At 38.0% G+C, this 25,114-nt stretch overlaps 1 protein-coding gene across 3 annotated transcripts in view; it reads left to right on the forward strand.

The window, feature by feature from the left end:
- Positions 1-22,703, forward strand: part of LOC106080428 (uncharacterized) — a 305,401-nt gene extending 282,698 nt beyond the window's left edge. For all 3 annotated transcript variants that reach the window (XM_059362377.1, XM_059362376.1, XM_059362378.1), the window contains 2 exons: positions 14,146-14,415; positions 15,641-22,703. In XM_059362377.1, coding sequence (XP_059218360.1) covers positions 14,146-14,415; positions 15,641-16,096 — 726 coding nt within the window. In that variant the 3' untranslated portion in view covers positions 16,097-22,703. The remainder of the gene's footprint in view (positions 1-14,145; positions 14,416-15,640) is intronic.
- Positions 22,704-25,114: the final 2,411 nt, after the last annotated feature.

Below are 25,114 nucleotides of genomic sequence, written 5' to 3' on the forward strand. Positions count from 1 at the left end.
ACTTTCGTCAAAATCCGATGAAAAATGCATACCTTATACCCCACAGCAACTATGTCGAAGTATGTTGCGATTTGGACCAAATACTAATTAGTACAAGTCATTGTTCAATTGTGTATAACAAAATATTTGTCTTTTAAGTAGCTATGTATAAAAATTGACCGCTCTGAACAATATACGATACGAATGTCGAAAAGCCTAACATAAGTCACTGTGTCAAATTTCAGTTAAATCGGATTATAAATGCGTCTTTTATTGGGCCAAGACTTCAAATCGAGATATCGGTCTATATGGCAGCCATATCCAAATCTTGACCGATTTGGGACAAGTAACAATTCACTGTCTCAAATTTCAGCAAAATCGGACAATAAATGCGCCTTTTATGAGCCCAAAACCTTAAATCGGTGGATCAGTCTATATGGCAGCTATATCATAAATGTGGCTTTTATTGGCCTAAGACCCTAAATCGGAGGATCGGTCTATATGGCAGCAGTATCCAAATCTGGACCGATCTGTGCCAAATTGACGAAGGATGTCGAAGGGCCTAAGACAACTCATTGTCCCAAATTTCAGCCAAATCGGATAATAAATGTGGATTTTATGGGCCCAATACCCTAAATCGGCGGATCGGTCTATATTGCAGCTATATCTAAATCTGGACCGATCTGAACCAAATTGACGAAGATTATCGAAGGGCCTAAGACAACTCATTGTCCCAAATTTCAGCCAAATCGGAAAATAATTGTGGCTTTTATGGGCCCAATACCCTAAATCGGCGGATCGGTCTATATTGCAGCTATATCTAAATCTGGACCGATCTGAACCAAATTGACGAAGGTTGTCGAAGGGCCTAAGACAACTCATTGTCCCAAATTTCAGCCAAATCGGATAATAAATGTGGCTTTTATGGGCCCAATACCCTAAATCGGCGGATCGGTCTATATTGCAGCTATATCCAAATCTGTACCGATCTGAGCCAGATTGACGAAGGATGTCGAGGGGCCTACCATAACTCACTGTCCCAAATTTCAGCAAAATCGGATAATAAATGTGGTTTTTATGGGCTTAAGACCCTAAATCGGAGGATCGGTCTATATGACAGCTATATCCAAATCCTGACCGATCTGGGCCAAATTGACGAAGGATGTCGAAGGGCTTATCACAACTTACTGTCCCAAATTTCAACAAAATCGGATAATAAATGTGGCTTTTATGGGCCCAAAACCCTAAATCGTAGGATCGGTCTATATGGGGGCTATATCAAGATATAGCCCTATATAGCCCATCTTCGAACTTAGCCTGTCTATAGACAAAAAAGAATCTGTGCAAAATTTCCGCTCAATATATCTTTTTTTAAAAACTGTAGCGTGATTTCAACAATCAGACGGACGGACAGACATATCTAGATCGTCTTAGATTTTTACGCTGATCAAGAATATATATACTTTATAGGGTCGGAAATGGATATTTTGATGTGTTGCAAACGGAATGACAAAATGAATATACCCCATCCTTCGGTAATGGGTATAAAAACAGGGTATAACGACCTTATATGCATGTTTCGGATCATTGTCGTGCATAAATAGAAATGAAATTGCCATTAGGTGATCTCAGTATAGATTACAGGCCATAAGAACTGAGAAGGCTGACAGATGTTGGGCACTATATAGAGGGGCCTTAGGCTTGAAATGAGGCCTGAATTCGAGGATAGTTCAGTGGCTCTACAGGAGCATGATTACACCAATACTTACTTAGGCCTAAGTTGTTTGGTGGAGTGCTATGGATAAAAAGTGCAACATTCGGACCATACAATAGGCTCAGAGAACATCTTGTCTTGGCGTAGGCGCAACGCCCACTAGAGCTCTAGTAACTATTCTAGATATCCGACCCATTGACATACAGTTTAAGTGTTAGGCAGCCACTGCGGCTATGAAACTTAAGGCGGTGGGAGAATGAATTCAGGATGTGAGCAGCTCATACCTTCGCGGTATAATTGAGGGGACGATAGGAAACCTGGAAGTAAGGGAAGAGGTTTCTAATCGGATACCGGGGATGAATCTTGAGGTCGAGTGCGAGGCACTGCTGACAGCGGCACACTCTTGGATTGAAGGAACCCTAGTATTGACATCTGCAAGATCATGTTACATGGATGGATCAAAGCTAGAGGAGAGTGTGGGCCTGGGGGTCCACATTGAGAATCCAGGGACTGAGATTTGTTTGAGACCGCCTGACCATAATAGGGTCCTGCAAGCGGAGAACCGGGCGATCATGGAAAGCGTGAAGTGATGTGGTGCTAACGCAAGGACGTCGAGTGCCATAACTTTGTAAGGGAAAATGAAAAGGCAGGTGATTTGGCGGTAAAGGCCAGAGAACTGAAATAAATAAACTTGGTTAACCCGAAGCCTTTCGGATCGATGCAGTCCGAGTTGAGAACATGGGCGACGAATGCGCATGCAACATTGTGGAACAGCGAAACGGTCGGTAGGACGGCGAAAATCCTATGGGGGGATCCAGATCATGAGAAGACTAGGCTATTACTGAAAGGAAGCAAGGAAGAAGTCAGCATAGCTATTGGTATCATGACAGGACACATAGGACTACGAGCTCACTTATGTAAAATCGGTGCGCCAAGTGATAGCATGTATAGGGCATGATAGCATTGTTGTCACTCACAAGTGACAACAATGACTTGACCTTGACAATGACCTTATTATCAAAATGCATGCTCTGTTCAGAAAGTTCATCGCGGTGGTGTAGGGTATAGTAATTAACTAAGGATACAGTATAAGTGTGAAAACTTCATGCCAAACACCTTCGAAACTTTTCGCTAGATATAGTAGTATAGTATGCTCGATATTCTTTCTTCCTTAGTAATCGATAGTAGCGACATATTATAATTCGCATTATCTGGAAGCATCTACACTCTTTGGTCATAAGAATCTATACAATTCTAAATGTTTGTATGTGTGTGTGTGTGTATGTAGCTGTTAATGACTTTTTGAAAAATTTCCATTTTTCAATATAAACTCAAGCAGCTAAACTGCAGACTTTTTGCATGGATGACACCTCTTGAAGCGTGGCCAGCCTTGCTTTCAGCAAACACTTCAACAGTCCCATTCCCACTTGGAATCGGATAAAATGTCACTTGACAGCCCGGCATGACACTGAACAGATATCAGCTGCAGATGCCAACGCTAAAATCCAATGAGAACATGCGATATTTGCAACAAAATGCAAATTTTCAGTTCGCCAACAATGACTTGACTCGGCTTTTATGCCCCTTCCTCCAATAAAAGAAGTGAGAGAATGATCGAACGAGTGTATGTAGATGCGTCGTCGTTTTCATTAGGCAGTTGTCACCAGGCAGCACAGCCCAAGTACAAAGATATGTATGTCAGATATGGGGTTTGCACTTTTGCCCACCGCAACAGCTGTACGAACCAAGTCATCTCCCAGTCCTTGCCATTTCATCTCATTTAAATGCATACGAATGTCAATAAGTTGTGTTGTGGGAGTCAACGCATAAATTTGTGGTCGAGATTGCAACATAACAATGGAAATGATAAATACCATTTCGATTCTCATTAAATTCTGAAGTTCCTCTTGCTGCTGCTAAATTTAAGTATAAAGACATTAGAAACGATTCCACACAACGACAACTTTTGTAAAGAAATAAAATTTTTAAATCAAACTAATGTACATACGTGACTTATTTTAAGAAAATATACTATGACAATTTTCAAATATAAAACAAGTAATAAGGCATTAAGTTCGGCCGGGCCGAACTTTGGATACCCATCACCTCGTCTATATATGTAAACTCCATTTCATCACAATCCGGTGAAAATTGGATAACTTAAGCACCCAAATTCGGCACGGACATTGAGTGGTCTAATATACATGTCACAATTAAATTTTGTAGAACAAAATATTGTTCTTTATGGCAGATATATCCAATTATAAACCGATCTGAACCATACTAAGGACGGATATCGTGAGGCTCAGAAAAACTCACTGTCTCAGCTGTTGCAAAATCAGAATCTGTTCAGAATCTGATCAGAATAGGGTTCAGATTCAGGTCGAGAGTCAGGAGGAAAAAAAACTCAATGTTTCAAATTTTAGAGAAATCGGTTAAAAAATAAAGCTTTTATGGTCTTCACACCCTTTATCGGCAGATCGGTCTCTATGAAAGCTATACCTAAATATGAACGGATCTGTACAATAACTGGATCGGATGTTTGGAGGCTCAAAACTGTGCGTTATTCAGAATTTCAGCGAAATCTAATAAAAGATAAAGCTTTTATGGCCTTCAGACCCTTTAACGGTTGATCGGTCTATATGGCAGCTATATCTAAATATAATCCGATCTGAACAATATTTACTTCAGATGTCGAGAGGCTTCCAATAACCCACTGTTGCAAATTTCGAAGTCGGGTAATAAATCGGCGGATCGGTCTATATGACAGCTATCTCTAAATATGGACCGATCTAATCCATATTTAGGTCAGATGTCGGGAGTTTTAAAAAAACCCACTGTTGAAAATTTCAGCGAAATCGGATAAAAATAAAGCCTTTATGGTCTTCAGAACATTTATCGGGAGATCGGTCTATATGGTAGCTATATCTAAATATAGCCCGATCTGAACCATATTTGAGTCAGTTGTCGGGAAGCCTTAAACTACTCACTGTTTAAATCTTCAGCAAAATCGGATAAAAAATAATGTTTTTAAGGGCATTAGAGCCTTTATCGGAAAATCGGTCTATATAGCAGATATATCCAAATATGGTTCGATTTGGCCCATTCAAGAACTTAACCAGCGTGCATCAAAAAGACGTATCTGTTCCAAATTACAGCTAAATATTTCGATTTTTGAAGGCTTTAGAGTGATTACTATGTCATATAGACCGATATACCGATAAAGGGTCTGAAGCCCATAAAAGCTTTTTTTTTTTAACCGATTTCACTAATATTTGAAACATTGAGTTATTTTTAGCCTTCAGGCACCTAACCCAAATATGGTTCAAATCGGACTATTTTTATACACACCACCGATGGATCGGGGTATATTAATTTTGTCATTTGCAACATATCGAAATATCCATTTCCGACCCTATATAGTATATATATTCTTGATGAGCGTAAAAATCTAAGACGATCTGGACATGCCGTCCGTCTGTCTGTTGAAATCAAGCAACAGTCTTAAAAAATAGAGATATTGAGCTGAAACTTTGCACAGATTCTTTTTTCGTCCATAATCAGGTTAAGTTAGAAGATGAGCTATATCGGACTATATCTCGATATAGCTCCTATATAGACCGATCCGCCGACTTAGGGTTTTAGGCCAATAAAAGCCACCTTTATTACCCGATTTCGCTGAAATTTGAGACAGAGAGTTGTGTAAGGCCCTTTGATATTCTTCGTCAATTTAGCTCAGATCGGTTCAGATTAAGATATAGCTGCCATATAGACCGATCTCTCGGTTTTAGGTTTTGGGGCCAAGAAAGGCTCATTTATTGTCCGATGTCGCTGAAATTTGAGATGGGTCCAGATTCGATACAGATGCCATATAGACCGATCTCTCGATTTAATGTCTTTTGGCCATAAAAGGAGCATGTATTGCCCGATTTCGCCAACATTTGGGACAGTGCTTTGTGTTAGGCTCTTTGAAATTTTTCTACAACTTGGCCTCAATCGGACCAGATTTGGATATAGCTGCCATGTAGACCGATATCTTGATTTAAAGCCTTGGCCCCATGATAGGCGCATTTATAATCCGATTTCACTGAAATTTTACACAGCTTTCGATGTCCTTATCGTATATGGTTCAGATCGGTTTATTTTTAGATATAGCTGCTAAAAAGACCAATATTTTGTTATACACAATTGGGCAATGACTTGTATTAATTAGTATTTGGTCCAAACATATTTCGATATAACTGCTATGGGACACAAGGTATGCAATTTTCACCGGATTTTGATGAAAGGTGGTTTACATATATACCCGAGGTGGTGGGTATCCAAAGTTAGGCCCGGCCGAACTTAACGCCTTTCTCATTCGATTTAGCTATGTCCGTCCATCTGCCTTTCTCTACGTCTGTCCATGTTAAATTGTGCTCAAAGCACAGGACCCAATTTTAGTACGATCGTCTTAAAATTTGGTATAGGCATGTTTTTCGGCCTAGAGACGAAGACCATTGAAATTGGAAAAAAGTGGTTTAGATTTGGATATAGCTCCCATATATATGATCATCCGATTTTGGCTAATATTGAAATAATATGGCCATTTGTCAACGGATTCTCTTGAAATGAAGGGAATGTTTCCTTAAAATGATGAAAGATTGATCATCTTTAAATTAAATTTGCTAATCTTTGGCTCGAATCTTTAAAATTAGCACAACATTTTTTCAGTGTGCCTTCTATAAAGAAGCTCCATTTTTTGGCGTTTTCCCTGCAGTTGATTGCTTTTCCCGTTAAAATCTGTTAGAGAATCAATGTTTTTTTTTTTAGTTACTCCCCAAAGGCAGTTGCCACTCCAATTGCCAATTGTGGGGATAATTTTCATATTTTCCGATTGTTTTCGTCCTATCGATTGTGCTGTTGTCTTTCCTTCGAAAACTGTTTGGATATTAGCGAATTTCAATTCCAGTGAATTTGTCCTTTGGCGTTAAATTTTATGCATCACGGTTTTACGAGAATACACCATGCAATGCAACGCTACCTGAATCTTCAAATCATTCGCCCTACGGTTTGATTGCGAAAATATGGCCCTAAAACTGGTTCTGTTTTTGCATTTGTGGGATATGTTGCTGCAGTTGTGGTTTAGATGCTCTAAAACTTTTGTAGTTATTTCGCATTGTGTGTCACATGCGATTTGAGCTTTCCACAAACGCGAATATGGACATTTACAAAATTTTGCTTCCCATACAAATAGAAACAAATTCATAGGCCACTTGTGGGGGTCATATCCACATTCACAGTCATTCAGCATCACTGAATGCAGGCAATCAAAAAACAGAAAGCAGACTTACCACACAGTGGGTGGGCGTGGTGCTGCTATGACCGTTTGCCTCATAAATACTGAAACCTAGCCCAACCCACCCTTGTGGACAAACATGTCATAAAATTGAATAAAGCAACAACAAGAACAGCATCGACAGTCAGACCAAAGGCAACAACGTTGACCAAATTTCAATTTGCTTTAATTAAGTTATCGAAAATTGATAAAGGGTTCGTTCGTGGTCAGAATACATCCGAATCATGGAGTGTTATGTGTGAACACCAAACATTACTCCCGCATTTGGTCAAACAATTGAAGGGGTTGGCACTAGAATCGGCGTTTGCGTTTCAAACTGAAATAATTTACTTAAAAGGAATATAAAAATTGTACGCCAGAGCTTTGTAGTATTTTGAACAACCTCACCACTGTTGGGAGTTCAATTGTCATTAGCCAAATTATTGAAATTCGGAATCAAATGCCGAAAAACCAAAAAAAAAAAAATTCCTAAATCAGATTAAATGCCTGGTTATACTCTCGCAAATGTAGAACAAATGTATCGTAAATGTAAAGAGGCTTATTACAAATAGTAGCATTTGACATTTCAAACAAAACTATTTTAGTAAAAAACAAGTAAAAAGGAGGTGGGTATCCAAAGTTCGGCCGGTCCACCACCTTTTTACCCACCTAGGGTATATATATGTAAACCTCCATTCGTCACAATTGTATAACTTATGCAACCAAATTTGGCACGGAGTGGCTAATTCAGGCAATAAATAAAGCTTTTGCGAGCTGCAGACCCTTAATCGGCATATCGGTCTATATGACAGGTATGTCTAAATACAGGCCGATCTTTACTATATTGGGTTTTACTGTTTTAAATTTCAGCGAAATCGGGAAAAAATTAAGATTATATGGGCTTCATACTCAGGAGATCGATCTGTACGGCATATTTGGGACGGATGTCGGATGACCTAAAACTACCAACTTTTTCAATTTTCAACGAAATCGGATAAAAAATAAAGCTTTTATGGGCTTCAGACCATTTATCAGCAGATCGGTCTATATTGCAGCTATATCTAAATATAGTCCGATCTGAACCACATTTGGGTCCTATATTAAAAACTGCGCACTATTCCAAATTTCAACGAAATCGGATAAAAAATAAAGCTTTTATGGGCTTCAGACCCTTTATCGGGAGATCGGTCTATATGACAGCTATATCTAAACATAGTCCAATCTGAACCATATTTGGGTTAGATGATGGGACCCCTTAAGCCACTGACTGTTTAAAATTTTAGCCCGTTCAAAAACTTAACTAGCCTGCATCAAAAAAGTCGTATCTGTGCCAAATTTCAGCTCAATATCTCAATTAGAGTGAAGGCTGTAGAGTGATTACAACATACGGACGGACAGACGGATAGACAGACACACGGACATGCACACGAACATCATTAAATCGTCTTAGAATTTTACGACGATCCGAAATATATATCTTTTATAGGGTCGGAAATTGATATTTCGATGTGTTGCAAACGGAATGACTAAATGAATATACACTCTATCCTATGGTTTTTGGTATAAAAAGACTTTAAGGTGAGGGAGGGTATGACGTAAGAGAAGTTCAGGCAAACTTCAAGATCACAACTTGCATACCGTAAGCGCAGGTCGAAAAGAAAGCCCTCCACACAGTGATGCAAAAAGTCGAGACGGCTCTCTTACTGCGGGAGAACGCCATGGCGGCCTTTCTTAGTTCTGATAGCGCATTTAACAACGAGGAGATAAGTCAACAATCACCGCTCTAAGACGCCTGTGGATCCACCCGAGTGTATGCTATGTGACAACACTATCAACGCGGACTTCGGAGATAGTATGGTGAGAAGGTGAGCGATAATGGGAACGCCTCAGGGAGGTGTTTTTATACCCTCCACCATAGGATGGGGCGTATACTAATTTCGTCATTCTGTTTGTAACTACTCGAAATATTTGCTGAGACCCCATAAAGTATATATATTCTTGATCGTCGCGACATTTTATGTCGATCTAGCCATGTCCGTCCGTCTATCCGTCCATCCGTCTGTCTGTCTGTCGAAAGCACGCTAACTTCCGAAGGGGTAAAGCCAGCTTGAAATTTCGCATAAATTCTTCTTATTAGTGTAGGTCGGTTGGTATTGTAAATGGGCCACATCGGTCCATGTTTTGATATAGCTGCCATATACACCGATCTTAGGTCTTGACTTCTTGAGCCTCTAGAGTGCGCAATTCTTATCCGATTGCAATGAAATTTTGCACGACGTATTTTGTTATCATATTCAACAACTGTGCTAAGCATGGTTCAAATCGGTCCATAACCTGATATAGCTGCCATATCAACCGATCTTGGGTCTTGACTTCTTGAGCCTCTAGAGTGCGCAATTCTTATCCGATTTGAATGAAATTTTGCACGACGTGTTTTGTTATGATATCCAACAACTGCGCCAAGTATGTCTGTCTGAACTCGACAAATGCGATCCACGGTGGAGGGCATATAAGATTCGGCCCGGCCGAACTTAGACGCCTTTACTTGTTTACCATTTTATACCCTCCAGCATAGGATCGGTTCATGTTTGGATATAGCTGCCATATAAACCAATCTTGAATCTTGACTTCTTGAGCCTCTAGAGGGCGCAACTCTTATCCGATTTGGCTGAAATTTGGCATGACGTGTTTCGGTATGACTTCCAACATCTGTGCTAAGTATGCTGGAAATCGATTCATAACCTGATATAGCTGTCATATAAGCCGATATGGGGTCTTGACTTCTTGAGCCTCTAGAGGGCGCAATTACTGTCCAAATTGGTTGAAATTTTGTACAACGGTTTCTCCCATAACCTCCAATGTACGTGCCAAGTGCGGTCCGAATCGGTCTATAGCCTGATACAGCTCCCATATAAACCAATCACCCTTCATTTACTTCTTGAGCCTCCAGAGGGCGCAATTCCTATCCGATTCGGCCGAAAATTGGCATGACATGTTTTGTTATGACTTCCAACAACTGAACTTAATATGGATCAAATCGTCCATAACCTGATATAGCTGTCATATAAAGCGATCTTGGATCTCGACATCTTGAGCCTCTAGAGGGCGCAATTATTATCCGATTTGGATGAAATATTGTACAACGGTTTATCTCATGACCTTCAACATACGTGTCAAATATGGTCTGAATCGGTCTATAGCCTGAAACAGCACAACAGATATACCGAGAAAAGAACTCCACAAATTTGATCCATGGTGGAGGGTATATAAGATTCGATCCGGCCGAACTTTACACGCTTTTACTTGTTCACTTTCTTCTCTTTCTTGCAAAGGTGATAGGTTTTATCAAAATTTAATTTTTTCAGAAAAGCTTGTTTTCATTTTTTGAACGAATTTTATAGTGAACTTTGTAAAAATATTACTGGCAGTCTTATTCTTGGTTTCCCTTGGTAATACCAAAAGATAACTCTGTTTTCAAAGCTATAGTGAAAAGATGACCCCTTAAGTCTGGCAAATCCCCCGAACCCTTTATGACCTAGGCCAAGAAATCACTGTACCATCTCGACTTGAGTTGTTATAGGATTTTATTGGTCTCTATCTATATTCTTTCTGATTATTATAATTGAATGTTGTTGGTTATTAACTTCACCACCTTACCTTAGAACTGATATAGGCTTTGCACCAATATTGCGGTTTTATGCAAACTTTCCAACGGAAGTGAGGAAAATCCTAATGTAAATTATTCACGCCCATATGGGCAAATAATATCAGGTGTGACCGCCAAGTGTGAAACCATTCCTCAAAACTAAAAACTATTTTTCCGCCCAATTCAGAGCCTTTAAATATGCATGCATCTAAACATGCAATTTTGCATAAACCTTTGGTGTCGTGGAAATGGTTGATTGTTAGCCACATGGCATAGGTGGCGGAACGAATTGAAAATTTGCGGTTGGAAAAATTCAAAAACATAAATTTTCAATTTGAACTCACATAGTGCTGCCTGATCAAGTGTGTTTGTCGCAACTGCCGGCCGCGTTTTGGATGGCAGACGTGTCGAAACCAGCAGAAAAATTAACAGAAAAATAATAATTTGTGTATAGTTGTTGGCAACAACACCTGGTTGCGATGTACGTGCCACCACAGCCATTCGCTAATGAAACCTTAACATTGAAATTGCTCTTGGCTAAAAATTTATACAAAATCCTGTTAAATTTATAGACAATAATTTGCATAAATTGAAATTTAAAAATAGATGTGCGTGTGTGTTTCTGTTTGTCTGTGTGGGTTTGTGATTTTCGAAGAGAAGAGACGGCCAGAGGCGATCATTGCGAACTGTTCCTGCCGTATGATGGTAATAAATTATTATACCAGAATTTGGCAAGCATTTGCAAGGCCGCTGACTCTCCTCTCTATCGCCATAGGCGGGCAGTCAGAGACATTGAAACGGGCAGTTTATTATGTTAACATGGCTTCCAGCATTGGTAGTTAATAAAACGTACATGCCACGGTGTCGGTGCTCACAATCACACAACCCCATTACAAATGGCGATAAAATTTACAATATTTTAATTACAAATTAAAAACAATGCCATCGATTATGTCGGAAATTTAAAGCAAAAACCAAAATATATGTATTGCAACATACTCATACACACGTACCACACACACACACACACACAATGGGAAGAGTACATAAAATATTGGGTTGCCCAAAAAGTAATTGCGGATTTTTCATATATTCGGCGTTGACAAATTTTTTCACAGCTTGTGACTCTGTAATTGCATTCTTTCTTCTGTCAGTTATCAGCTGTTACTTTTAGCTTGCTTTAGAAAAAAAGTGTAAAGAAGTATATTTGATTAAAGTTCATTCTAAGTTTTATTAAAAATGCATTTACTTTCTTTTAAAAAATCCGCAATTACTTTCCATTAGGATCCGGAACAAACTTATCACATATCAATGAGTGCCATCCGAGTTTAAGCTAAATGATTAGGGTCCTCCTTTTATGACCGAGTCCGAACGGAGTGTCGCAATGTGACACCTCTTTGGGGCATGCCAAAATACCTCACAAAAGTTGACAGCATTAAGAGGGTATAACTCAAGAAGCTATATCAGGTTTACAGTTTAAGACCATACTTGGAAAAGTTGTTTAAAACACATGCAAAATTTCAGCTTAATCGGATAATAATTGCGCCCTCTAGCGGCTTAAGAAGTCAATATACGAGATCAGTTTATACAGGACCTGCATCAGGTTAAGAAACGATTTAGACCATACTTGGCACAATTATTGAAAATAAGAACAATTCATTTCATGCAAAGTTGCAACCAAATTGGATAATAATTGCGTCCTCTAGCGGCTCAAGAATTCAAGATCCGAGATCGGTTTATATGGCAGCTATATCAAGGTTTGGAGCGATGAAGACCATACTAAGCACAGGAGTTACAAGCGGTGTGATGAAATTAGTGCACCACCATCGTATGGTGGGGGGTATAAAAGTTAATTGAAAACTTCAAAACTTTTTTTACTCTCCACCATAGGATGGGGGTGTACTAATTTCGCCATTTCATTTGTATCACCTCAAAATATACGCCTAAGACCCCATAAAGTACACATATTCTTTATCCTCATGAGATTTTAAGTCTTTATATTTGTTTTCTGTGTGGACATGTATTTCGTTTCCGTTTTCTGCTTGCTTTTATTGAATTGTGAAAATCTTTCGGAGGCCTTTTTATACCCACCACCGAAGGATGGGGGTATATTCATTTTGTCATTCCGTTTGCAACACATCGAAATATCCATTTCCGACCCTATAAAGTATATATATTCTTGATCAGCGTAAAAATCTAAGACGATCTAGGCATGTCCGTCCGTCTGTCCGTCTGTCTGTTGAAATCACGCTACAGTCTTTAAAAATTGAGATATTGAGCTGAAATTTTGCACAGATTCTTTTTTTGTTCATAAGCAGGTTAAGTTCGAAGATGGGCTATATCGGACTATATCTTCATATAGCCCCCATATAGACCGATCCGCCGATTTAGGGTCTTAGGCCCATAAAAGCCACATTTATTATCCGATTTTGCTGAAATTCGGGACAGTGAGTTTTGTTAGGCACTTCGACATCTTTCGTCAATTTGGCTCAGATCGGTCCAGATTTGGATATAGCTGCCATATAGACCGACCCTCCGATTTAGGGTCTAAGGGCCATAAAAGCCACATCTTTTATCCGATTGCACTGAAATTCGGGACAGTGAGTTGTGTTAGGCCCTTCGACATCCTTTGTCAATTTGGCCCAGATCGGTTCAGATTTGGATATAGCTGCCATATAGACCGATCCTCCGATTTATGGTGTTAGGCCCATAAAAGCCACATTTATTACCCGATTTTGCGGAAATTTGGGACAGTGAGTTTTGTTAGACCCTTCGACATCCTTCGTCAATTTGGTTCAGATCGGTTCAGATTTGGATATAGCTGCCATATAGACCGATCCTCCGATTTATGGTGTTAGGCCCATAAAAGCCACATTTATTATCCGATTTTGCTGAAATTTGGGACAGTGAGTTAAGTTAAGCTCCTTGACATACATCTGCAATATCGCACAGATCGGTCCAAATTTAGGTATAGCTGCCATATAGACCGATATCTAGGTTTTAGGTTTTGGGGCCATAAAGACGCATTTATTGTCCGATGTCGCTGAAATTTGAGACAGTGAGTTTAGTTAGGCTCTTCGACGTCCTTCTTCAATTTTGCCCAGATCGATCCAGATTTGAATATAGCTGCCATGTAGACCGATCTCTCGATTTAAAGTCTTTGCCCCATAAAAAGCGCATTTATAATCCAATTTCACTGAAATTTTACATAGTAACTTATGTTAGGCTTTTCAACATCCGTGTCGTATATGGTTCAGATCGGTTAATTTTTAGATATAGCTACTGTACTTATTAATATTTGGTCCAAGTCGGAACATGTTTTGATATAATTGATATGGGTCAAAAGGTATGAAATTTTCACCGAATTTTGATGAAAGGTGGTTTACATATATACCCGAGGTGGTGGGTATCCAAAGTTCGGCCTGGCCGAACTTAACGCCTTTTTACTTGTTAATGTTATTAAATGTTTCTTTACCTTTTTATTTGCAGCTCTTTAACTCGGATGCAACATCGGTCACCTTGAAAGGTGTAACACGCGAACTAACCGGCAGTTACCAGTGCGAGGTTTCTGAAGATGCTCCGCTGTTTCACACGGACATTCGTTCCGCACATATGCAAGTAATTGAACTGCCAAAAGATGATCCCACCATGCAGGTTGAAAAGAAAATTATAACAGCGAATGACTATTTCAAGGCAGTGTGCACGATTGGACCCTCTTATCCAGCAGCGAATATAACGTGGTACATAAATGGAAGAAAAGTAAGTCAAGTTAAGAACTGAAATGAAATTTTTCATTTGCTACTCTTTCGAGACTACCTTAATGAACGAAGATTTCTTGCAATGGAAAATAAAGACACCAACGACTTTGGGACTATTTGTGCCTTAGGTCAGATGACTTATCCATCATTGATATCAGATTAATGGTCTTCTCCCACATACCTTTCATTTGAGCCCAAGTTTTTCATAGTCGGCAAACATAACCGGTTTGGGGTGGGGCGTGACTTGGCTTTGAAAATATATATCAGATTCGTATTCTACTCTAAAAAACCACTTATTTGAGCCTCATATTGCAATGATCAGCAAAAACTTACTATTTGGGTGCTGTTGTGGGGGTGGGGTGGCCCCATAGACACTTTTCCCGAGTATTGATATCAGATTTGTGCTTTACTTCCAAAGACCTTTCATTTGAGCCCCATATTGCACAGGTCGTAAATTTGTCCTCTTTGGGGGATGTTCTCGGGGATGGGCGGCCCCCAAACACTTGGTCCCACATCTGGATATCAGATACGTATTCTACACTCAAATGCCTTTTATTTAAGCTCCATATTGCCATGGTCAGTAAATAGGATCTGTTTGTGGGGTTTTTTGGGGAAGGGGTGGACCCCCAGAAACTTGGTCCCACATTTGGATATCAGATTAGTATTTTACTCGTAAATACCTTTCATATGAGTCCCATTTTGACATGGTCGGTAAATATGTCCGATTTAGGGATGTTTTGGGGGTTAGAGTGGTCCCCCAAACACTTAGTCTGACAATTGGATAGCAGATGCGTTTTCTAATCTTCAATACATTTCATTTGAATCCCATATTGTCGTGATTGGTCTATATTTATATTTAGTAAATTGTGGGGGTGGGGCTGCTCCCCTAGGTACCCCATCCGAAAATTGGATACCACATTTTTTTTAGGTTACTATAAGAGAGCACACAAAAAAATCGCACAACCCCTTTCTGAAATCTGGCGTTTCTGAAAATTTTGGTAAGGGGAAGGTTCCCCCCCCCCCCCCCCCCCCCCTCATATATCAAATAATGTTGTACCCTATTTTCACCACGGGATCATTATGCACCATCTGTGAAAGTTTCAATAAAATCGGTTCAGCCGTTTCTGAGTCTGTAAGGCACACACAAAGCAAATATAAAAGATTTATATATAAAAATGTATACTCCCCACATAAATTATAATTAAACATTTTGTTATATTTTTCAGGTTTATAAAACACCCTTCCAGCGAATTACCCAAAATACTAACGAAGGTTCCGGCACCGTCTCATCGCTAGACATTTATCCTCATAGTCAGGTGCTGCAGGGCTTCTTTCAGGCCATTCCAAAATACCAGACGAGCATTCTGTTGCTGTGTGAGGTGTCCATACTACATGTGTTCCACAAGAATGTGCAACAGCGCATTCTACTCAGCATAGGACCGCCAACGACTATATCGCCAAATCTGTTGGGTCTTGAGGGCTCCAAGCGCATGAATGGCGATCCCGACAATTCGGCGTTAACCGGTGGTGGGCCCAGACTGACTACCACCCCCAGTCTGACGCTTATGTTGGTCATGGGTTTCTGTGTGAGTAGCCTGTTGCGGAGGATACAGCGATATTGTGGTCGCAGCGGATTGTCGATGGTGTTGTCAACACATCATAGCCAGTCACATCAACTGTGACCAAATGGCTGTTGTTTATAAATGCTAAAATCAAATAAGTAAACAAACAAACAAATAAATAAATAAATAACAAAAATTTATACAATTTTTCTGTTAAAACAACCAAAGAACACATTCATACATACAAACATAAGTACTATATATAGTAAATAAAACGAGAAGAAATAAGAAGAAGAGTAAAAAAGCATTTAATAATTATAATAAAATTATTGGTGAAGAACAGCAACAACATTACCATAAGTAAATAATGAAATTATATGGAAACAAAAGCCCAGCAACAAACAAAATAACAGACCATAGATAATAGGTTCTATATGTTATAATAATTGCATAAAAACGACGACGATGACGACGACGACGACAGCCAACAACAATATGCAAAACATTATTCAATTCTGATGCGTTCCCCGAACAACAAATCGAATAGAATGGCACCAAAGGCAACAGCAGCAGCGGCAACAGCAGAGAAGAAAAAACAACAAAATGCAAACCATTGAACAGGTGTGTGAGCGAAGGTGGCACCGGGGGTCACCAAACAATTGCGCGATAAAGTTTTTTATTTGTGTTTAATAAATAAAATGGACAACAAGTCACACACACACACACACACACTTCCAACCTCATGCTGCCACAACCACACATAAACGATGTGTTTATTATTATTATTTTATTAAAATGTTGAAATTGTTTAATAAAATTTTATACTGTAGAGAACAACAAAAACACTGACAAACAAAGGCAAATAAAATTATGATAATTTTAGCATATGAATATTGATTTAACAAAAAAAAAACCAAAAACAACAACAAAAACATACAACGGCAGCATCCAAGTAAATAATTGAAAACAAACACATACCCATTTATTTTTGTTTTGTTGTTTTTCTTTTTATGTTAAACTATGACATGAAAGTTAAATTTCACAAAAACCTTTGAAACAATTTGGCAGAGTCTGTTAAATTTGATGCAAAATTGAATGTTTGGCTACTATTTCACATTTGAAAGAGTTATTGAGTTAATTTCAGAGTTCCGTTTTTGCAGAACTTATATAAATCTAGGGTTATTCCATGCGGTATAGGGTTGGAGCAAACTTAGTGCACAAATTTTCCCCCCATAAACCCAGGGAAAAGTTTACTGCAAGTTGTAAAATATGCAAGAGCCCAGATTTTCTGTTCAATTGTATGGCTGCGTATAGAAGCAGTTGGATTTTTACACATATTTCGGCTTTAAGGATTTTATCAGCCCCTTTGTAAGTGCCTTGACATATTTCATACCTCCACCATGGCGGATGGGGTGATATGCAATCTCTTCTTTTGAACCACATCGATTAGAAATTAGAATATATGCAACTCCGTTGCACTTTCTTTCACTCTGTAATACCTTTTATTAGTTCCCGATATTGACATGGTCAGTAAATAAGTCCGGTTTGGTGGTGTTTTGGACGTAGTATGTCCCCACGCATTTTGCCCCGAGTGTGGATATTAAACTCGTGTTCTACTCCCAAATATATCTAATTTGAGCCCCAAATTGCCATGGTAAGAAAATATTTCCGGTTAGGGGGTGTTTTGTGGGTGGCCACCAACATACTTGGTCCTGGAAGTAGAAAGTATTAAATTGGCCTTCAAATGTAAAATATCTATTATTTGAATCTTATATTACAGTGAAGAGACCAATTTGGGGTTGTTTTAGCGATGGACCAGATCCCCAGACATTTGGTCTTGAAAGTGGATATAAATTTCATGCTGTTCTCCCAAACCTCTTATTTGAGCTCCATATGTCCATGTTGGTAAATATGATCGATTTGGGGATGGAGCGTTCTATCAAATACTTGGCCCCACATTTGGATATTAGATTCGTTTTCTACACTCTACAAATGCCTACCATGGGATCCCATATTGTCAAGATTTTCACGTCTTTGGTCTGCATATGTGCTTGGCGGTCTTTGGGGACCCTTAGGCACCCCACCCCAAAATTTGGAGATATTTTCTTTATGTTACTATAAGAGGCCACCGTATCGCACAGGTTAGCATGTCCGCCTATGACGCTGAACGCCCGGGTTCGAATCATGGCGAGACTATCAGAAACAACATTTTTCAGCTGTGGTTTTCCCCTTCTAATGCTGGCAACAATTGTGAGGTACTATGCCATGTAAAAACTTCTCTCCAAAGAGGTGTTACACTGCGGCACGCCGTTCGGACTCGGCTATAAAAGGGAGGCCCTTATCATTGAGGTTAAACTTGAATCGGACTGCACTCTTTGATATGTGAGAAATTAGCCCCTGTTAATGGGCAAAAATTTGCATTGTTTTTACTACAAGAGTGTGGTCCCCCAATAGCCGAGTATTTTCAAATATCGACAGCTCCTTCATATGTTAACTCAAATTCAAAGGCAAAAATTGTTCTTTACTACCAAAAACCTTTCATTAGTGCCCTATTCTGTCACAAACGGCTCTCACTTTTGTATACTCACCAACGAATGATTCAGTTTGTCATTCCGTTTGCAACACATCGACGATCTAGCCATGTCCTCCAAAAATAGAGATATTGAGATGAAACCTGCACAGATCCCCTTTTATCCATAAGCCCTAGAGTTCGATCCCTCGATTTATGGTCTTAGGCCCATAAAAGCCACATTTATTATCCGATTTTGAAGAAATTTGGGACAGTGAGTTGTGCTAAGCATTTCGGTATCCTTCTTCAATTTGGCCGAGATCGGTTCAGATTTGGATATAGGTGCCATATACACCGATCTCTGGATTTAAGGTCTCTATTTAAGGTGTTTTTTTTTTTTGTTTTATTGTTCGATCTTGAGACAGTGAGTTGTGTTACGCTCTTCGACAACTTTCTGCAATTTGGCCTAAATCGGTAGAGATTTGGATATAGATGTCATATAAACCGACCTTAGGTCTTGACTTCTTGAGCCTCTAGAGGGTGCAATTCTTATCCGATATAACTGAAATTTGGCATGTCGTGTTTTGGTATGAATTCCAACAAGTGTGCGAAGTGCAAGTGGAAATCGGTCCATAACCGGATATAGCTGCCATATAAACCGATCTGGGATCTTGACTTCTTGAGCTTCTAGAGGCTGCAATTCTTATCCGATTTGGCTGACATATTGCATGACGTGTTTTGTTATGATTTCCAACAACTGTATTAAGAATGGTTCAAATCGGTCCATAACCTGATATAGCTGCCATATAAACCGATCTGGGGTCTTGACTTCTTGAGCCACTAGAGGACGCAGTTATTATCCGATTTGCCTGAAATTTTGCAAGAGGTGTTTTGTTATGACTTTTAACAACTGTGCTAAGAATTGTTCCAATCGGTCCATAACCTGATATAGTGTCCATATAAACCTATATGGGATCTTGACTTCTTGAGCCTCTAATAGGAGCAAGTATTATCCGATTTGGCTGAAATTTTATACAACACCTTCTCTCATGACCTTTAACATATGTGTTGATATGGTCTGAATCGGTTTTTAGCCCAATATAGCTCCCCTAAAAACCGATCTTCCCATTTTATTTCTTCAGCCCCTAAAGTTCGCAATTCTTACCAGATTTGGGTGAAGTTTTACACCATGACTTCTACTACGGTCTCCAATATTCAGTTTAATTATTGTCCGAAATGAACAATGACATGATATTGCTCCAATAACATTGCAATTCTTTTCTGTTATCCTTTGTTTGCCTAAAAAGAGATACCGTGGCAAGAGCTCGACAAATGCGATCCATGGTGGAGGGTACATAAGATTCGGCCCGGCCGAACTTAGCACGCCTTTACTTGTTTTTTTTTTTTTTGGTACTGCTTTTAAAATGCTAAAAGGCACCTTATCAGCATTCTCTCAAAACTGACCTAGAACCTTGCACCAAAGAATCATAGATGGTTCAAGTGCTCTAAACGTTTTGCTAATAATTTTGCTGGGTATCAAAAGGCATGAAAGTCATACTTGCTCAGGTTATATGAGTTTGTTATAGTTCAATTTGTTTTTATACATTTTATATGTACATGTTTATGTTTTCATCGAACATAACTTGATAAAGCGAAAAATAGTGTAAATGTAAAAAAAGCTGCAAAACAAATGAAGAGTGAAAATATGGAAACAAATTAAGCAGACAAATTTCAAAAAGTAATTATAAAAATAATTGCATTTAAGTAAATACATGTAAGCTAGCATACCGGAAAAAAGACAAAAAAAAACACACACACACATACGCAGTAACACAGCCCTTAGAATAAACAACCGGACAGACACTAATAACCATAATTATGACAGTTTAAGTATAGAATTGAAAAACTTAATTAATTCGTAAGCAAGCCCTGTATATAGATAGAATTATGTAAAAAAGCAAACAACTAGAAAAAAACATAAAATTATGACATCAATTAAATGAATTATTTAATAAATACACACACAAACACACAGCGTTCCCAACCCTCACAAATAGCGCCATACATACTAAAGCCACACAAACTATTACCCATAAAGTGCAGCTGCAGTAAATCAATGTCAAATTGTTTGCGAAAGTTTAAAGCACAAAGACTTGTAGAAAAAATTCTGCTCAAGTCAGTTGTATACATTTGGGAGCAATCATTAAAGGATGACAAAATAAAATTCATCTTTTTTTCAATTGATTTGCCTGTTACGACGAACATCATTCTTATAATGATGTGTTCATGCCTGTTTTGAGATGAGTCTAAAGATCGAAAATTCGTGATGCAATACAAAAATAACAGCCATAGGAGATACACCATGCCTTAAAGCTTTTAAACCTCTTGAAATATTACAAAGCAGGCATAAGTGTTGTATTTTAATACTCTTTACCATACCAATGTCGGCGGATAGCTCACACAGCTTAAGGTTCATACGATACAGATTGTCTACTGTCTGAAACTTCGGAGAGTTTGTGTTCTATTTAAATTGAAGAACAAGTGTCAGTTCGGATCATTATATAAAATTTAAGTGGTTCTGCTAGTTTACGAGGCTTGTACATGAAAGAAAAAAAATGTATCGTTGACTGATAGAAAAATTTTGTTGAAAAATATGGCACCAAAGCCACACAGACATTTGGGCTAACATTGACTGCAGCATTCGTCATGGGTTTTGTGAACAAGCGTTGTCAAGTTCGTGTACCGAACATTATCAACTTTATCATCATGCTTATAAGAAATTTGACTCGTCTAGTATTTCATTCCGGAATCTAGTCAGCAACACCACAACTTTTTGCTATATTTTAAAGTATGCACTGGATGTTAATTGATTGTTAACGCCCGGTGACAGTTTCGATCGTTCTGTTAACAGTGTTATTGATTAATGAACATTTGTTGTTGATCTAATAACACAGATATGTATGCACACGATAGAATTTAATGCACAATGGAAAGAAACTTATTTTTCTACAGTTGCCACATATTGTTGTCTACCTTCTCGTGCACTCACTCAATAAGCTAAGGTTATAATCTTCGGATCTATCTAACAAGACTGTACAAACTTTAATCTGTTGTTTCATTCTCTGGTACAGTTTTCAACTTCAAAACCCTCAGACTGACTTATATATATTCAGGTCTTTGTGATTCCTTCTTCTTTGGAGAGTTGAAGCAGGAAATGTATCAGTGTTCTGGAGAGTATGAATATCATCAGAAGTAGTGATAAATTCAAATAGCTTGTTCAGCTGATGAGATATACACTACGAGGTCTGATCAAAAAATAACTTTCATTTTTAAGTTTCGTGAGATATGAATGTATTTTCGCATTTTTTTTTTCTGTTTTGTTGCTACACATAGAATAACTGTTATTTTTATACCCTTCACCATAGGTTGGGGGCATACTAATTTCCGCATTCTGTTCGTAACTACTAGAAATATTCATCTCAGACCCCCTAAAGTATATAAAGTATCGTCATGACGTTTTATGTCGGTCTAGCCATGTCTGTCCGTCTGTCTGTCGAAAGCACGGAAACTTTCGAAATAGTAAAGATAGCCGCTTGAAATTTTGAACAAATAATTCTTATTTGTGTAGGTCAGATGAGATTGTAAATGGGCCATATCGGTCCATGTCTTGTTATAGCTGCCTTATAAACCGATATTGGATCTTGACTTCTTGAGCCTCTAGAGGGCGCAATTCTTATCCGATTGGAATTAAATTTGACATGAAGTATTTCGATATGATATCCAACAACTGTGCCAAGTATGGTTCAAATTGGTTTATTACCTGATATAGCCGTCATATTAACCGATCTGGGGACTTAACTTCTTGAGCTTCTAGAGGGCTCAATTCCTATCCGATTTGGTTGAAATTTTGCATGACGTATTTTATTATGACTTTCAACAACTGTGCCAAATAAGGTTTAAATCGGTTCATAACCTGATATTGCTGCCATATAAGCCGATCTGGGATCTTGACTTCTTGAGCCTCTAGAGGTCGCAATTATTATCCGATTTTACTGAAATGTTGTACGACGGATCCTCTCAAACCTTCTGTCCGTCTGTCTGTTGAAATCACACTACGGTCTTTAAAAAAAGAAATATTAAGCTGAAACTTTGCACCGATTCTTTTTTCGTCTATAAGCACGTTAAGTTCGAAAAAAGACTATATCGGACTATATCTTGATATAGCCCCTAAATTTTTTTTTTGCTAAAATTTGGGACAGTGAGTTGTGTTAGGCCCTTCGACATCCTTCGTCAATTTGGCCCAGATCCGTTCAGATCTGATTATAGCTGCCATATAGACCGATCCTCCGATTTAGGGTCTTAGGCCAATAAAAGCCACAATTATCATCTGATTTTGCCAAAATTCGGGGCAGTGAGTAGACTTAGGCCCATCGACATCTTCCTTTAGTTTGATCCTGATCGGTTCAGATTTGGATATAGGATGTAGCTGCCGTACAGACCGATCTCTCGGTTTTAGGGTTTGGGGCCATAAAAGACGCATTTATTGTCCGATTTTTCTGAAATTCAGGACAGTGAGTTAAGTTAAGCCAATTGGCATACTTTTGCAATATGGCATAGATCGGTTCACATTTGCATATAGCTGTCATATAGAGCGATCTCTCTGTTTTAGGTTTTGGGGCCATAAAAGGCGCATTTATTGTCCGATGTCGCCGAAATGTGTGACAGTGAGTTGTGTTAGGCTCTTCGACGTCCTTCTTCAATTTGGTCCGGATCGGTTCAGATTTGAATACAGCTGCCATATAGACCGATCTCTCGATTCATTAGTATTTGGTCCAAATCGGAACATATTTCGATATATTCGCGCTATTCGGACTCAGCTTTTAAAATCAGAGATGAGCTGAAATCTTAATCGTAACGTAGGCTCACGTTGTTTATTTATGGAAAGTTAATTGGAAGAACTGTACATTTGCAGTCGTAGCTTTCAGGGCATTGCGCAAATTTTCTACAGCAGCACTTTTTCATTCAAGTGAATTTTTGTGTGTTTTTTCGGGTAATATTTTACTACATTTTATTCGCCACCAAAGGGACATGTTTTTAAATCACTCAGAAATGATATTGCCTAACCTTCGTATTATTTAAAAATAATCTCCATGATAAATTCTTTCTGGAATTTTTTTCAATGTCTTGCCTTTGTGTACAATTGACTTTTCGATTTCACCTCAAAACTTGAGCCTCCCTCCCTCAATGGAGCGTCTTTAAGCTTCAAACCTTGTAAAAATCCGCATAAACAATTCGTGTATAAAGTCAAATAAATAAAATAAGTACGAAATAGAAAACTTAATTGTTGTTATATGGTTTTTTGTGTACAGGAAAAATATTTGTTAAGTAATTTTTGTAGTGAACTTTTAGTTCAAATTCATTAGTTTGTTTACAATTTACATGAGGCTACAGCAAAAACAAACATTATACAAATTCGAAAATAAATGCATTTAATTTTTAGCTTTTACGTTTATAACAAAAAAAAAACAAAAACAATGTTAACTATAGAATGAGAAGCGAAAAGAAAAAGAAATCAAAAAAAAAAGAAAACCCTTAGAAACACAATAAAAAAAAAAACGAATATAAAATATTAACATACACACATAATAAATACATATAAATAAACACATACATATATAACGAATAACTTAAGGCATTTAATTATACGTAATTTTACCGGAAGTGAAATGAAACGGCAAAAGAAATGCATAAATCAAATTGTTGTAAACATTAACAAACCGAAATCAAATAAAATGAAGATACAAAAGCAAAGAAAGCGAAATGCTCTCCTCATAGAAATCAAATCAATGTAAATTTACCCACACACTCACACTAAAAATAAAAACGAACAGCAAAACTACAGGTAAAAATCAAAATAGAAAGAAAAAAAAAAGTAACGATAAAAACAAACCAAAATAATGGAATAAGTGGAGAATATTGAATACTGCATAGTGTAATAAAGCCAAGATCAAAAACTTGATTCACTGCGAGGTCAGTAAAATTAAACTCTTTAACGGCAATGTGCAAAAAGAGATGCCCTCACACACAACAAACCGTAAATCAATTATTACTACTACGTCATGCGCATATGTGAAGCAAGATTAAGTAAAAACAAAAAAAAAAAATACAAACAAATACCCACACAAACCAAAAGATGAAAAAATAAAATTTATTTTTATTAAAATTTGTATTGTCCTTGAGTTCATTGGTCAAGTGATTCCTTCTTTATTTGGCTGCTTAAAGTGGTTTAGAGAATTTTCCATAAAATAATTACAGATATTAGAGAGATTTTATAAGTTTTTTTTTTAATTTTTTTAAAAATGGCATGTGCAAAAACAAATATTTGAAATACAAAAATAAACAAAACCATTTATATGTTTAAAAGAAAGAAATAAATGAAGTAAATAAAAGTATGATTATATACAAATAATTTGAAACCCTTGTCTTATCTTTTCAATGGAAGAACTCAGGAACCTTAAAAGAGATGTACAGGTTTTCGCAAACGAAAACAAGTAAAAGGGCGATAAGTTCGGCTGGGCCGAACTTTGGGTACCCACCACCTCGAGCATATATGTAAACCACCTTTCATC

Source organism: Stomoxys calcitrans, chromosome 2, assembly GCF_963082655.1.
Source record: "Stomoxys calcitrans chromosome 2, idStoCalc2.1, whole genome shotgun sequence".
Classification (NCBI taxonomy): Eukaryota; Metazoa; Arthropoda; class Insecta; order Diptera; family Muscidae; genus Stomoxys; species Stomoxys calcitrans.